The sequence below is a fragment of the Anguilla rostrata genome, chromosome 4 (genome assembly GCF_018555375.3).
Source record: "Anguilla rostrata isolate EN2019 chromosome 4, ASM1855537v3, whole genome shotgun sequence".
In the NCBI taxonomy this organism is placed as follows: Eukaryota; Metazoa; Chordata; class Actinopteri; order Anguilliformes; family Anguillidae; genus Anguilla; species Anguilla rostrata.
In genome coordinates this window covers 34,918,699-34,935,386 of record NC_057936.1, presented here as the reverse complement: position 1 = coordinate 34,935,386, position 16,688 = coordinate 34,918,699, and the positions used below count along the sequence as shown (strand labels likewise).

The 16,688-nt window shown below is 46.0% G+C and overlaps 1 protein-coding gene and 1 long non-coding RNA gene across 4 annotated transcripts in view; one reads left to right on the top strand and one right to left on the bottom strand.

Moving 5' to 3' along the window:
• Positions 1 to 8,333, top strand: part of zeb1b (zinc finger E-box binding homeobox 1b) — a 96,305-nt gene extending 87,972 nt beyond the window's left edge. For all 3 annotated transcript variants that reach the window (XM_064332371.1, XM_064332372.1, XM_064332373.1), the window contains exons 8-9: positions 3,872 to 4,052; positions 4,803 to 8,333. In XM_064332371.1, the coding sequence (XP_064188441.1) occupies positions 3,872 to 4,052; positions 4,803 to 5,644 (1,023 nt within the window). In that variant the 3' untranslated portion in view covers positions 5,645 to 8,333. The remainder of the gene's footprint in view (positions 1 to 3,871; positions 4,053 to 4,802) is intronic.
• LOC135253285 (uncharacterized) overlaps positions 1 to 16,688 on the bottom strand; it is a 35,923-nt gene that overhangs the window by 9,504 nt on the left and 9,731 nt on the right. The gene's annotated exons all lie outside the window — the stretch shown is intronic.

Below are 16,688 nucleotides of genomic sequence, written 5' to 3'. Positions count from 1 at the left end.
CCGCTTGGCGGCCGTCCCTGACGGTAACGAGCTGTTGCGCCTGGAGGCTGGGCGTGCGGATGGAACCGGCTCCAGGCCTTCCCCCCCGGGCCAACGGATCGCGGCTCTCTTAGCGCACGGAGAGAGGGAGAGAGGGAGTGGGATTGATCCCTCCTGCTGAAGACGTGGCTAATTCGTTCCCGTGCTGAGCGCACACACGGAGAGAGTTTCTGCCAACAAATCCTGTGTGTGTCAGCCCAGGCATCTGGGGACTCAGTCTGGCTGTAATGCAGAGTGTAGCTCATGCTGAACTCCAAAAGGCCTGCAGTGTTTACAGTTTAACATCTGATGGGGCCTAATTACTGTGTTCCATAATGGTGCAGAGACCAGGTGAAGAACTGGAAGACATCATGTGTTTGGCTGAAATGGATGACTGAACCACACCCCCCCCCCTTACTGTTGAAGAGGACACTATTAAAAACCCATTTTTTTCTATCTCAATTAACAATTCTTAAGTATGAAATAGACCCCTAGATTCAATTAAACTTAGTCAGTTGAAGGACATATGCATATCAGCCAAATAAGTTTTCAAGTTGGTTTGGATTCAATCAAATGAACCTTAAAGCCTATTAAGATTGAAACAGGAAAAACTGAGGAGGCTGAACTGGCAATGGGAGCCAGTTTTTCTATTCTATTCTATTTTTTTTTATATGACCACAATGGTAGAAATTCACCTTGAAGCACAAGTTACGTCTTAATTTCCCATAATTTCATATGTTCCTGTGTTATGGAGTTTAGCATGTTTGAAAATGTGCAACCCAAACAGAGCTTTTATCATGAAGGGGCAGGTATTTTTAAAAAAAGGAGTCTGACCGTAACCATGGATGTTAATCACTCAATGAGAACTAAATTTCTTTGTCTTTAAACTCTTACTTCCTGCCACCGTATTGAGATAGTGTGAGCAATGTAGCCCTTATTGAGATAAGGCCCCACATTAATCTAGTGGGTTGCCCTTAAACAGTCTGGGCACATTTTATTAAATCAAACCCCCACAGTCTGCTTGTTTAAAAGGTTTAGTTTGGTGGCTTTCACATCATGATGCTAAAACACTAGGTTTCAGTGAGGAAACCCATGATCTGGTTTTCAATTCTGACCGTGCCAACATTGGCTGTGGATGGTAGGCCTGCAGTTTGGTATAATTGGCCACAGCATAGCCTGGGAAAGGAGGGTGTAATTGTGTAAGAACAGCACCTTTGGTGGATTGGGTGCCTGCAGTCTGTCTGTGCCGGCTGTGCCGCTCAACTTAGCTGGCTGACTGTAGCCATTTTTGGAATATATCAGAATTTCCCACGAGAATGTTCCCACCAGCAGATTGCAGGGTCAAGTCCGACTGATTACAATCATGTATTCGTGCAGCATATGCTGTTACAGTCATTTTGCATCATTAAAAGTGAATGCCAGACAGTAGGACACGTATTGAATTCACAGAGCAGAACTGCTGCTTTTACAAGCACATCTGAAGACACATTCTTGCGTAGACACACTAATGTCTGCTTTATTCTGTTTTGACTGATGTGAATCTGTAATAAGGAGTTTCAGCCAATAAGTGATTATGATTATTGTAATATTTGGGTTATTGAAAAGTAACTTTACTTCATATTTGCTCTCAAAATGGCCATATAAGTCCTTAAGATGGATATCTTCTTTGTGGACTTGTGAAAAATACCCAGGATGTTTTTTTTTTTTTTTTAAAGTGAGTCATTTCGCAACCCCTAATCAAATTTTACTTTTGAACAAAGTAATCCTTTCAAATTCTGGACACTGTCAAGACATTGATGTTGCCTTCATGTTTAAAGACCCAGGAAGCAGCTGTAATGTTTAAAAGCTTGTTTCAAGGCTTCAGTTACTATTGCCTGATAATTCAGAAAACTGTGTTCACCTATATCATTCAGCCAAATAGATTCATCTTAAGCTGCCACCATTTTGCCAATTTTGGCCCCTCAACAGCAAATAATTTTGACCTTTGAGAAACTGTTATTTATAAAAAGTCTTGTTGCAAGACCATAGAACATCTAATTATTTGCTTCTTTAAAGAGCTTTATCTGTGTAGCCGTCTTTAATGGTTATTTTGTCAAGACCGCAATATAAATTAAATCTGATTTCAATGAGATTGATTGCTACAAATCACTTGGTGGTGCCGAATAGCACGTCCCAGCATCATGCTTATTTCCTTGATGAACTGAAGGGGGATAAGGCTGGAGTGTGTTTTTTTTTTTTGGTTTTTTTTTAAAGAAAGGGAAGGAGTTTGGGTGTCATGTCCACCACTATTGTTTTTTGTTCATATGTGGAGCTGCAGGACTACCGCTAATGCACCCAACATGGCTTTGGATTGCGCAATAGCATTCCGTGGGGTGGCAAAGAGCAGCATTGTGCAACTGCTTTGGTTACTAGAAAAGAATTTGGACCAACTTTAGGCTATTTTGGACAACTTAAAATTTTCATTACTGAGCCACATAATGTTATTGTCGTGCTAATAGAGCTAACGGTTTGCTATGTACACTGTATGACCAAAAGTATCTGGACACCCCTTGGTCTAGGGCTATTTTTCATGGTTTGGGCTAGGCCCCTAGGCAAATCTTAATGCTACAGCATACAATCACATTCTAGACAATTTTGTGCTTTTTGGGAAGGCCCTTTCCTGTTTCAGTATGACAATATTTAGAAATAGTTTTGTCAAGAATGGTGTGGAAGAACTTGACTGGCCTGCACAGAGCCCAGACCTCAACCTCATCCAAAACCTTTGGGATCAATTTGAAAGTCAAATGCGAACCAGGTCTAATCGCCCAATCAGTGCCCAACCTCACTGATGCTCTTCTGGCAGAATGGAAGCAAATCCCTGCAGTAATGGTCCAACATCTAGTATTAAGCCTTCCCAGAAGAGTGGGGGTTGTTATAACAGCTAAGGGTGGTCCGACTCTATATTAGTGCCCATAATTTTGGATGAGATGTTGGATGTCAGGTGTCCACATACTTTTTACCATGTAGTTTATCTATCTGGCTAACTGGTAGAAAAATTTAATGTATGCTAACTATAGTTAGCTAGTATTAGCAGTCTCTTGTTTCAAAAGTTAAAAATGTAAATCTAATGTAGCCTAAAAAACACAAGCAATGTGATAGAGGTAGGGAAGTTTATTGTAGATAAATTTGGCCCGTACAACGTAAAAGCTGTAGAAGGATTCAGGTTCCCAAAGCCGAATGTGAAATGATAAAGTTTGGAAAACAGCAGTTGGATCCACCTTTCGGTACATGTTCAGGTTTAAGCCGTGTATATAATGTGGAGTAATGCGTGGTAGTGGATGGACAGGATGGGAATGAGGCTGACTGCTAAAAGCAGTTTATAATGTAACGTACTGAGGTGCTTCTTCCAGGTTTACAGGCTGCACTTTATTCTAATTATCCATAAGGATATGAATGCTTCATACCCAGCACCATTCAGTATACATAGGGATTATACAAACACTCCTACCCCTCCCTTTTTATAATGAATGGGTTTATGGTTTATATTTATTATTATTCCATAGACTTACAGCCTTCCTATCAAGTACCAGCTGCTGCTACGCCAGTTTGCCATATATCTGCCTTAAACCCAAAGACAGGTTGTCATTTAGAAGCGATACCACAGGTGAATGAGGCCACTGCTTCAGTCTAATTGTAAAGTTCCAAAATTACTGGGTTCGGGCATAAATTGGGTGCATAAACGGCAAATGAAGCCTTCTCTTTCTTGAATTCCATTTAACTGCAGCCATATATGTGGAATCCAGCTTTTTTTAAAAACCGGACTATCCCTAACTTTCTTAAACAGCCCAATGTAACGGGATTTCCCACCCCCCAGGAGGAGAGGCAGGACACTAGCCCCGAGGGCGTCTCCGCCGTGGAGGACCAGAACGACTCGGACTCGGCCCAGCCCCGGAAGAAAGCCAGGAAGCTGGAGAAAGGCACGTACGCGTGCGACCTGTGCGACAAGATCTTCCAGAAGAGCAGCTCCCTGCTGAGGCACAAGTATGAGCACACAGGTACGTGGGGGAAAGGCCGCCCCTCCTGCCGCCGCCGGAAACGGCGCCCCGCGCCTGCGAAAACTCAGGCGGGCGGTCCGGAACAACGGAACAATTTTGTTTGTTCCAGAAAGTTCTGTTTAGCCAGCCACGCAGCACGCGCTGCTTTTTACGGTGAGCGCCGACGCGGCCCGGCTGAACGGTTGTAGCCCAGCGTGAGGTCGTAATCGACAGCTGCAGCAGCCTACCCGTGACCAATCAGCCCCGGCCCCTTTAAGCAAACTCGGATGTGGCGTCGGGGTTCTGCTCGCGATTAACCGCGTTCCTCTTTCGCTCCCCGCAGCCTGCGAGGGCCGCGTCCAAGCGTTACCGCACACCGCCCGCCCACAGGGGGCTTTCTGTTACCATGGGAGCGCCTGGCTCCGGGTGGTCTGTTCAGTTCCAGATTACATCACTGTGACCTTCGACCTTTGGCTGCTCAGCCCATTTGTTCTCCTTTTTTATTTGTGGGATTCGGGCCTGCAGTCCTCCAGTGAACTCGGAGTCCTTAACTGAGGGCCGTTACCTTAAATTAAGCGCCTTCGCTATTTACCGGGCGCAGTGTAGTTCTGTAGTTACAGTGTACTGAATATAGGGCCATGCTCAAACACAGCAGTTTTCCAGTCATTAGTTTAGACTGTGTTTTTGTATTAGCGGAGAGAACAGGGTGCTGTAGATATCGGAGTGCTGCCAGTGCTCTCACAGGGAACCCCGCCCTTGTCTCCTCTGCAGGTAAGAGGCCTCACGAGTGCGGGATCTGCAGCAAGGCCTTCAAACACAAGCACCACCTGATCGAACACATGCGGCTGCACTCGGGGGAGAAGCCCTACCAGTGCGACAAGTGCGGCCGCCGCTTCTCCCACTCCGGCTCCTACTCCCAGCACATGAACCACCGCTACTCCTACTGCAAGAAGGAGGCGCAGGAGCGGCAGGACGGGGCCGAGCCGGGGGCTCGGGAGGGGCTGCTGCCGCCCGTCGAGGAGCGGTCAGACAGCAGGGCCGCCTCCCCGCCCTCCCACCTGGACTCGGACGACAGGGAGAGCAGCACCCGGGAGGACGAGGACAGCGAGGAGGAGGAGGAGGAAGAGGAGGCTGAGGGGGGCAGCGTCAATGAGGAGGACATAAGGGTGGTGCGGATAGGTGAGGAAGGGGAAAGGGAAGACAGCGGGGATGAAGGGGAGGGGGAGGAGCTGATGCAAGGAGAGGAGGAGGAAGGGGAGGAGCCTTTGCAGGAAGATGAAGAAATACAAGAAGAGAACAAGGAGGCGGAGCCAGAGCAAGAGGAAGAGACAATGCAGGAAGAGGAGGAGGAGGAAGAGGAAGAGGAGGAGGAGAAGGAGGCACTTGTTCAAGGGGAGGCAGCACACGAAGAAACAATGGAGGTGCAGGAAGCACCAGGGGAAGGGGAGGCGCAGGAGCCAGAGGAGGTGCAGAGGGAAGAGGAGCCGATGGAAGCCGAGGAGGGCACACTGTCTATGGGAGTGGAGGAGGCGGAGGCGGAGAAAGAGGAGAGCGATACCATAACGGAGCATGACCACGAAGAAGATGGGAGCCAGGAGAATCACATTTTCTAAAATTACGAAACGAACAGAAGGAATCCAATGCAAGGAGTTGATACCACAGCTGTTTTTCCCACTATACAATACAAATTGTATTGTATGGGAAGAATGGAAGATTACTATATGGATGCTGTGCTTCAGTACACTACTGTGTATAAATCCTGGTGTGCCTGATCTTAAAAAAAAAAAAAAAGAAAAAGAAAAACTTTTTCACGTGAGAAAAATTTTCAGTGTTACAATTGTTTGTAAAAAAAAGTACATAAAGTTTAACAAAAAATGCATATACTGACTCTGAAAGCTAGAGTTGACACGTTTTAGATAATGTTTTATTACTGAAGCATCCTGGGTCATTTCTTTTATCAGTGTTACTAATTTTTGTCGCTCATGTTTTGACCTTTTAAGCTGTACAGTTGGGAGAGATTTCTATACCTTTTTATTGCCAATGAACTAAATCAGTATTTTATTAGGTTGGATGAAGAAAAAAAACCTGCACTACAGTATTCCTGGTTTACCTATGGATACAACCTGCATCAGTGTGGTCTACCCCTCAGTATTAGTGCAGTAGAGTAGATCTCCATTACGTCAGCTGATGTTAGCCAAGCGTTTGTTTTTTAAGTGAATTGTGAGCCTTAAGAAGAAAAATATATTCTGGGGAGTGAAAAAAGAAAGGATGTGGCGCCTGATACCGCCAGAGGAAAGGGGCGGTGTCAGAACCGCGGATTCCAGGATTCTCGCCCTGTTTTTGTTTTCCTTTCCCCCCCCCCCCAACCCCCCGATTGTCTGTGGTTGAGTCTTCTGTCTTCAGTGTTCTAGTATCAGGCGAAGCAGGAGGACGTACAATAACAGAGCAGTTTACTTCCCTGCCCACCCCCCCAGCCTTATGCAAGACCTGTGAGCTGTAAGTGCCATTGATCAGTGTTAACTCAGCGGCTGTAGCCAGTTGCTCTGCGTCCCAGGGCCCATATTAACTAACATTTGTCCACCATCTTCGTTGCCCGTTTCACCACTCTCGTTGTCCCTTCGAAAAAAAAATACGACTTTTGAGGTGAAGGTACTGCATACACACAGTGTTAACTTGAGACACGTTTGCTTGTTTTTATAACTACTATTTTTGTATTAAAAATGGAGGTGCGTTCGATAGTGATGGGAAGATAAGGGCTTTGTGATCCCCGGACTTATGTGGACTGAATCGTTTCGTGTTGCTGATGACACGGATTTGAAGTGGTCGCCGTTTTTTGCTGTTGGGAGCTGTCTTTTTAAAAAACTAATGTTAGCCCGTTTTCCTTCTTTCTGAATGAGGAATTCCCAGTTGTATTTGGAGGCCCGTCCTATTGCTTTGACACCCCCTGTCAATTCAGGAGGGCCAGTTGATTTCACCCTGCAGCCCGTCAGCTGAGCCCCAGTCAGTTTATTGTAGCAGTGCATGCAGACTCGGGGCAGGCAGGAGGCAGGCTGCAGGTAACCCAGTCAACCAGAGGGGTCACTGTTGAGCGACGAGGCAGGGACAGCCCTGTTGACCCCAACCCTCACTCCCTGGGAAACATTGTGGCCAATAAGGCACCGCCGGCTACAGTCGGCCCCGGCGCGGTCAGGACTTGATCCCAGATGTGGGGTGCGCCACTACACTGAAAACCAGTGGTGTCAGCAGAATGTGCCACCCAACATAACTAAGAGCGATGATTTGATTTGGTTCACAAAAGTCAGTGATTGACAGCAGGCTATATTTCCACCCATTATGGGGTTCTTGATGCCTTTCTCTCCCATACCTAGTGTTGGGTGTTCAGGATGGATAGACCTTTAGGCTAAAACGTATACACACATATGTTTATTCTCCTGCCTTGGAATGCCAATTGTTTGTGATTTTGTGCACTTGTTTAAAATGTATGGCAAGCTTGGCTGCTCTTCAGGTAACAAATATTACTAAATATGGTCCCACGATGACATGTTTTAGATGGTTTTACCTGTCAGTATTAATTTTGTTTTATGTCTGTTTGTTTTGTTTTAGTTTATTTTTTTAAATGTTCATGCAAAAAACTGTGTACTGTATGTTTTCAACAATGGCAGTATTAGTACCCTCCTCACTGATATACATACCTGTTTAGTTTTAGAAAACTTTTATATTTATGTGTCTTATTTTTATATTTCTTTATGGTTATTTATTACACAGTGTAGTGTACAATACTGTAGTTTGTATTAATACAATAATATATTTTAGTATGAAAAATAATTTGGACGGTAAAAGAATTCAAAGCTGGACGAAAACATCTGGCATTTTGAGATATGTTTTGAAAAGAGAATTATGTTAACATTTCAGCTCGTCTTTGGCAAAAACACCTGGGAAACTCAATTAGAACCTGTTACCTTCGCATTCATTATCAAGTTAGTTTTATTTTCCCCATTTTTTATGAAGCTACTGAACTTTGAAAACTAACTGTGTGACTAATAGCATGAATCTTTGCTGTTGTATTGAAGGAGTATCCTAACCATGAAGCTGTCCTGTCCTTTTACAAAGCCAAAATTGTATTGACATACCTTTTTATGTTTTATTTGTGCCAATTTGTTACTTTTTATGTCTGAGTCAAGGCCACAAACTCGTTTTAAGTGTCCCTGTTTAATCCATGGTCATTTTTTATAGGTTTTGTTTTTTGTTTCGTTTAGTTTTTTATGACTCCCCATCTCACAATAAAATACATCAACAAAGCAACTTTCGTAATTATTTTTCCCATCATATTATCGTAATACTGAAATTTAAAGCAATTCTTATTCATCTGCCTAAATACCCTGTACTTTTGCATTAGTTGCAACCCATTTCATCAGGTTTTTATTTACTGACATATCTGATAAAGATTTTCCAGGGTTAAATATGTTTCAGTAATTACTTGTGTTTCATAGCTCAGAGAAATAATAGTAGCAATGTTTTTATTGCGTCATTATGAAATCCCTGTTTTCAAATAAGACCAGTTTAGGTTTACAAAATACTCAGTGCTGAAATTTTACAAAAGCAATTGCTCTTCAAAATGAAAAAAAAAAACGCCATTTTGTATGTGCATCAATCATTAATCACTGTTAACTATATGCTTATCTTAGAATTTTGAAATGATGGTACATTTTGGTAATGTAATTCAAACATTCAGCAAGGTTTTTTTATGTTTTCTAATATTTTCTATGGTTAAATTGCATCGTGGGGTTTCCTAAGGTAGTTTTAAAGGGAAGTGTTCTCCAGGACGTAATGCTCACTCATGCACTGGGTCAGCAATCTTGCTGGGGTCCATCAGGTGTATTCGATCTTATCCCGAAGAGGCCGGTGCAGGTTTTTGTTCCAACCAAGCAGTTACACACCTGATTGTACTAATCAAGGTCCTTAGCAAAGACTGTAGTGGTTGATTAGTAGAACCAGGTGTACAACTGTTTGGTTGGAACGAAAAAATACCATTTCTTGATAAGACTGAGCAACCCCTGTTCTACATGTTCTGAGTAGACCTGCCTCTGTGTACAGGAAGAGTCTTAGAACAGTGTCTTTGAGGGGCCCTCCATTCAACTAAGCATCATCTCACAAGGAGCTCCATTTTGTAAAGGGCGGGACTCGTATTGTTATTCTTAAAGTATTTTAACAGGAGTGATTCCTTTGAAACCAAATGCTCTGCTTCAGCATGGAGGTTACAGCCCCCCCCCACCCAGAGCACCCTAACCCTGCCCAATACAGCCTCAGAACTCCCCAAAAATGCACCGAATCAGTCAAAAAAGAGGGAGTGAGCAGTCAGGCCCAAGGTCACAGGCATCGATCCCTCTCATGTTTCCCGCAGGTTGTGCAGGCGCATGAATAAGTAATGCACCTCTCCAAAATAAATCTATAGCCCAACCAGGAGCTGAAAGTAATATGTTGGGCCTCTTTTTCCAAATGAGGTGTGCGCTCTTTGTCAATACGCCATTCTGTCTTCATACCATCTGACCCAGGTATGCTTTTTCTTTTTCCTTTTTTTTTTTTATCTGAGGAGCTCTCAGAAACGGTACTGTGGCTTCATCTTGCATGGATGGCTGTGGGGTGTGCGAGTGGGAGTGGGAGTGGGAGTTGGATTTGGATTTGGAGTTGGCAAGGCTGTAGAGCTCTTGACTTTGTGTGGGGGAGTGAAAAATATAGATTTTTTTTTATCAAAGCCAGAACACAGCGTTAAATACTGCTGGTCTCTCAGCTTGGATCTTACCCGGCCTCTTCGCAACTGCCAGGTATCCTGAGGAGATTTGAGATTTAGGAGAGTGCAGAACAGAGGGGGGAGTGTTGGGGGGGGGAGAGAGGGGGATAATTCCTTTAATAGTACAGCATTATGGCAAATAGCCATGATTTCAAAACGACTGTACTGAGGTAAATTTCATGGACCAGAGCAAGTGGGGGGCAGTCAAAGTGGACCCCTGGCCCTTTAAGAACAGTTACTAGACGTTTCCACTGGCTGCATCCTCCGTTCTGAGGGCCATCAGGCACTGCCAAGTACTTGTCACTGTGAGGCCTGGGAGCCTCCAAACGCAGCGCTGGAGAGAGTGAGGCGCATGGCTCATTGCCTTTGAAGTGGCTGAGCAGGAAACCTCTCTGGAGCCCGCGCTCACTTTGCCTTTGACTTCCCCTGTCCGAAACGCTCAGCTACACCAGCGCCGCGCGCGTCTGCAGGTCCCGCACACGCGGGCGAAAACTCAATTAGCCCCCCGCTCAGCTCAAGTCATTATTAACCCTACAGGAGCCGCTGAGGTCCACGCGCTTTAGAGCGAGAGCTCGGCGCCGCAGGTGATAACCGACACACGGCCGAGCGGCGAGGACCTGAATGCCGCTCGGCGTGGGAAGGCCTTCCCCAGAGCAGCGCTGTGCGGCACCTCGTACGACACCGTAGCTGACCACGCTGAAATGGTTTGTTTTTTTACGCGTGTGTGCAGGTGGGTGTGCGTGTGCACGTCTGTTTTCAATGAACAGCACTGCACCCCCATGAAGTAGACAGAATTCAGATTGAAACACTTGTGGTATCCCCTTGACCCACAAGGGCCTGTGGTTTTCAGAGGTAAAAAAAAGATGTCAGTGCATTCCACGTGCAAGTCCCATTGCATTGGCATTAGTCTAACGTTGCCTAGTGTGTCCTCTCTCACTGTGAGTGAGGGATTAATCGGTATGCTGGGGGTAGCAGGTACATATACTGTTTCACCCGTGCAATAGCAATGCATGGCTGTGCTAAAACTCCACCAGCAGAATGCATATTACCCCAGCGGGGGGCCAAACTGCTCCCCCCTTCCCCCCCTCTCCCCCGCCATCAGGCCAACAGGCCATGGGGTAATCCGTCGATTCAGTCAATACCCGAGTTAAATTCATTCTGCTCCCTCCCCCCAAAATCTCCCACCGTCCTCGACCATTACCTGAGCGTTGCCCCCCCCCCCCGCGCGGGGGACGGAGCGCTGTGATCTGTGAGCGGTTAAACCCACAGTGCGCAAATAAGCGGGGCTGGCGCTGGCGCCCTTCCACGCTGCCGAACGCTCCCGCGGGCGAGCGCTTAAACGCTAACGCTAACCCTAACATTTCAGGACCCCTCCCTCTCCGGACCACAGGGGACCCTCCAGACCCACATCTGTGCATCTGCAAAAAAAAAAAAAAAAAAGTGAGGACGTACGGAAGTCCGTGCGCCGAGCTGCTCACGTGAAAGCGGTAAATAATGGGAAAGGGCGTTGCCATGGTGCGTCGCTGAGATGACACACCCACCCACAACAATGAAACATTTATTTCAGGGCCAAATCCGCTGCAGCCCCGCGCTTTCTTTAATGCCCCCTCGTTTTTTAAATCATGATTAAGGCCAAGTTGTTTGCAAGCATTTGGCTGCCTTCCACGTCTTGCCTAATGTCAGCTTTGCAATTCTGAAACGCAAAAGAAAAACACTGGAAATGCAAATTGACTATAGTTTTATTGCCAATAGATGTTAAAACCATGATAAACTATCAAAGAGATTACATTTCTGACAAAAAGCCAAGCTCGCCTCCGAGGTCCCCAGGGAAATTTGGAGAGAGCTCTTTTTTTCACTGGAAAAACTGCAGAGCAGAAAATTGCACTCACTTAAATATTGTGTTCAATAACCTGCCCACCAAATGCCTGTGTGAAATATTAAATACCACATGTTTCAGTTAGATATAAAAATGTCTCTTTTCTAACTACCACTCTGCGGGACCAAGTGCATTTTTTACAGGTACTCTAGTGGAGTTAGGCAGACTCTTTCTCTAAAGAAATACACAGTTGACTATACAAAGTCATTTTTAAAAGCTGTAGCCCTGTTCATATTAAAGTAAATGTAATCTTTAACATGGCAACATTTCTTTATGTATAATTTATAATGTAACTCTCTATTTACATAGGAGAAAATAATCATGTTTGAAAAACAAATGACATGAAAACATTACGTTCGTGTATTGAAATGGACAAGTCCCTCATGCATACGGATGCAGAATCCAGCACGCAGAACACAGTTCAGGAACTGTGAAGAGCAGTTTATGGTCATTCATATCCCTTCAGAATGAAATAGCCTACTTTCTTTGCATCCTCACTGGGGCAGCCTGACTAATATAAACAAAAGCGTGAAGTATAACCGATGGGTTAAGGCTATAGGTGGTCCCAATGCTAAAAATAAGTGATACTTTCCCTGTTTTCAGTCACAGGAAAACTCAGAGGGATATTTCGTACTTCCTGATTGGGCCTGATTGAGCACAATACTACATATTCCACAAACAATGTGCTCCCTTTCAATGCCTCTTCTCACCTTCTGGGATTAGCACCACTAGGAAATTTACTAAACATGCTCTCTTGCTGAAGTGTATACAGCAGTCCAGCTATTATGAGCTCTCCTTGCTGATATCCGAACACATAAACTCATAATCCAGCAACACCTATTGTCCTAAACGGGCTGATCTCATCACCATTCTAACAACCGCAAAATGTTTTAATTGCACAGATTTGAGGGGGGCAGGGAACAGAGGGGGAAAAAAAGGGGAGGAGGCAGGGATGCTCGACCCACTTCACAAAAGATTACCCCCTTCAGGTTTTGTGTTCCCCTGCCGTTGACTGTGATGTGCTCACCAGTGGGGTGGGGGGTTCAGGACGCTCTCCCCAGAGCTCTACAGCATTGATGCATCAGGGATGTGCTTCAGGTCACTAGACCCCAAATTACTAATAACACTGAAACACTGAACAAGGGCCTCCCAAAGCCCTCTCTATCCCGGTTATATTTTTGGGGGATTACTCTGTGAAATTCTGCTGGCCATAGATTGTGCACTGACTTTGTGTCTTGAGATTTTTTGCTTACAGCCCTGCACCGCGACCCACAACTTCAGCCTGCGATGCTCTTCCAGAAAAAGCCAAAGCGTTCTTCACTGCAGTTTGAACCTTCTCATTGCTAGTCTGAGACACAACCATTGAGACAAACACAGTGAGACAAAAAGCAGTCTTGCCTTGTTGTGGGTCCCCTCGGGCAAGGTGTTTGGTTCAGTCAGCATAGCTCTATTTATAGCAGAGGTTTAAAGATCTGTTTATAAAAGGCTCTTGAGGGAATTAGTGGGAATGCGAACCAATCCATTGTTATTGTGAGGATTTGGGTCAGTTCTGAATTGACCAGCTTCAGTTCCTGTATTGCAGTGTCAATAGTAATTCAGTTTTAAACTTGGGATGGAGCTATAATGGTGGAATATTGATGCAAGGAAGCTGAATTACTATTGACCTGTGCAAATTCCCTCCTGGATTTTGAATTTGGAACAGTTGGTTTGGGAAAAACTAGCAGGGACTGGGGGTGGTGATGGATTTTAGGTCAGATGGTCCCACTAGTCTAACAGAGGCAGGTTTACAGCAGGTTTCCAAGAACAGCCTTCATTCACACAGCACGCCAAGAGATGCTAATGGTCCCTCAAGCCCATCAAAGGAAATGCTCAGTCTGTTCTGCCACTTGGGGGGGGGGGGGGCACCACCTGTACAATGTTCTCACCAGATCTCCATGAGTCTAGCCTCCACTAAACTAGTAGTGTTCTTCTTTCATTCCTACCAGATAAGTATTAGAGACTCCTGGTACAGGACTCAGAAGCCCGGTAACATGTATGCAATGTAGGCCGATACATAAGGCCCTGATTGATCCCAGCTGCAAAGCCCAGAGGACCACTCTCCAACCCTGTAATTGAGTGGAATTTGGCAGAAACACGAAGACACTGTGCTCATGTTAAGCACGTTCCAAGTGTGGGTAGCGCTTCAATGGGATCAGTAAATAGGAGGCTCTCAACTAACGAGTAATCTTCTGAGAGAAAAAAAATTACAATTGGAATGACACTACAAACACTGGACTAGTTGGTTTCTACAAAGGGGTTACTTGGTTTTCTTTGATTTTTTTGATACCTGAAGGGGTACATGCATGTAGTCCAATACAAAGGTGTCATGGAAGAGCCATCCAGGGTTTGGATCACATGATGCTGTCCAACCCAGAGTGAGAGAAATGTAGCTTGGCTTCAGCCTCATCCGGCCTGGAGCTGAGCATGAACTGCTCCAAGGTCAAACATTAGCTTCTCCAAGGTCAAAAATGAACTGCTCCAAGGCCAAACATTGACTGCTCCAAGGTTGAATATGGACTACTCCAAAGTTAAAGATGAGCTGCTCCAAAGGCATACTGAAAGGCATACCGTGCCCTGTTGACTGCCCGTCTGTCCCACTCACACGACTCAGGGCTCTTCATGATCAGCTTGGGCTTGGGGTGCTCTGTCCCCAACATCCGCCATCCACCCTCCATCACACCGCCTTCTCCTCTCCGTCCCTCCCTCCCACCCAGCTCCCTCCACCTTCCCACAGTCCCCTGGGGCAGGCCATAGCCAGCTCATTTGTGTTCCCTCCAGCTCTCTAACCTGAGCTTGCTGTGTTATAAAGAGATAAGAGCTGCTGAAATCTATCCCCTGCATATCATTTAATGGTCAATGTCATTACAACGTTTTTTCTGGCCGCGCCAGTGGTGGTAAGAAAAATAAACATGCGGGCCGTTTCCCGTTTATCTCGGTAGCCAGGAAATGACATTTCGAAGTAGAATTATGTCTCTGTTTTCACACTGAATTCTGTTTACAGCCAACTCCACCTGGCACTCCTCTGTTTGTCCAATAGTACGGATCAGACCAGATCCAAAGCGAAGAGCTAGAGAGAGGATCCTCATGTTTCCAAATCCCAAAGCGTTGGGTGAGAGTGAGCGCAGCCTGTTGAAAGGCTGATACATCAGCTATTGATTGCCACAGCGGAGTTACGGGAATAGGTTTAAGATTATAGTTACGGTTAAACGCACACCCTGGTATCGGGAGTATTTGGTTTCAGCTATTATGCGGGGATGGGGCGTAGGCTTCAGGTTATAAAATCATTTTGAATTGAGTCACATCAGGAGAGACAGCGCAGACGCAGAGACCTGTGTTGCTTCAGCCGCAGCAAGAAGAGAAAAGAGGAGAAGAGAAACTTAAAGAAAGAAAAGGAGGAAAAGCAGATTTAACCGGCACAGATGGGCAATACAGGCTGAGAAAAAGGATTCCTTCATGATGCCCTTTCTGAAAATGCACGTGTGCAGAGCTAAAGCTTCACCTTTCACCTTTCACCTCCGCAGAGCGAGCTGGAGGTTGGGCCCGTTTCCTTTATCCCCAAAGCCCCCCCTCATCTGTCGTTTAATACTTAATCTTCAATTCATTAACCCCAACAGACACGGGGGCGGGGTCACTATTGTGCAATTTGCATGTAAAAGAACTGCCATTTCTGTGCCTTCATCCTTCCATTCCGTTATGAACACAAGCGTAAAATGTAAAGTTCATAAACGTGAAATTTCTAAATGCAGCTTATGAGATTAAACCAAACAGGCGGGACATGTGCTGTTTCCCTTTTGCTGGCTGCTGCAGGCAGTCCACGAGACCCTTATTCAGTCATATGGCTGAGATCCTGTAAAAGCATGGTGCTAACTGCAAGTCTGGTCCAACTGGCTCAAAGCACAAATAAAAGGAAATAAAAGGAAATTTAAAAAATGAAAATACATAATACTACCTCCACGTAAATACTGCCCCTAGTCCGAAAACATACTGAAAATTACAAAGTATGAGAACTCTGTCATTTCTTTAATTTTGGATGAGGATGCCAAGCCAGAATCTTCAAAGCATTTATAAACATAGAGGTGTAGGCTACTTCTGTCCTATACAACCCAGGCTGATCTGTTTGAATTGCACACTGCTCAGGTGATTCGGCTCCTAAAGAGTAGGAGGCTGTGCTCTTCTGAGCAAACTATTTCCCCCATTTTTCTCCCTGGTTCACAATGCCCAACCACACAGCCTTGGCCCATCCTGTCCCGTCCCGTCCCGTCCTTGCAATGCCCTTTGTCCGTTTCGGAGGGCGCACAGTAGCACCCGCCCCCTCCGCCAACACATGTAGTGAACCACCTTCCATTCTTTCCTCTCGGCAGTCCACTGGCTGAGCCGCCGCAATTACCCTTCGGCAATCAGACGGCAGGGGCCCCATCATCCGCCAGAGCAGCTATTGACCGAGGAGGCAGGGGAGGGACGCCCACTGTCCCTGGGTGAAAATATCAGCAGTTCGGCCGGAGCCCAGAGGGTGGCTGTCTGCTCGGCTCTGTGCGCAACATTACTCATCATCTCCGCAGTCATGCTCCTCCTGTGCCGAGCGCCCTGTCCGTATCTCTCCTGATCTGTACCTGCTACAGCTCCGTGGCTCCCACGCTGTCCTGCATCTCAAAGCCTTCACCTCATGTTCACCACGAGAGTGACCGGCGGCGCCTTGCGGGACTGCGGTCCCTGCCGCAGGGCTCTGATGATCCGCACTGCCCCGCGTTACCTTCTTTAACGTCTGCCCTGGCAGAGATGGGCTGTAAGCACGGGACAGTCAACCCAAGGGACAAACCGCTGGGATCCCCATTTAATCGCAGGGCTGAAAACTATGCGCAGACCCACAGTAGACCCCCGCACCGGCTCCTGGGATCTGGGCCTCTCAGGCCTCGGCACTTTAACCAGCTGAGCTGAGTCATCGCTGTCACGACGG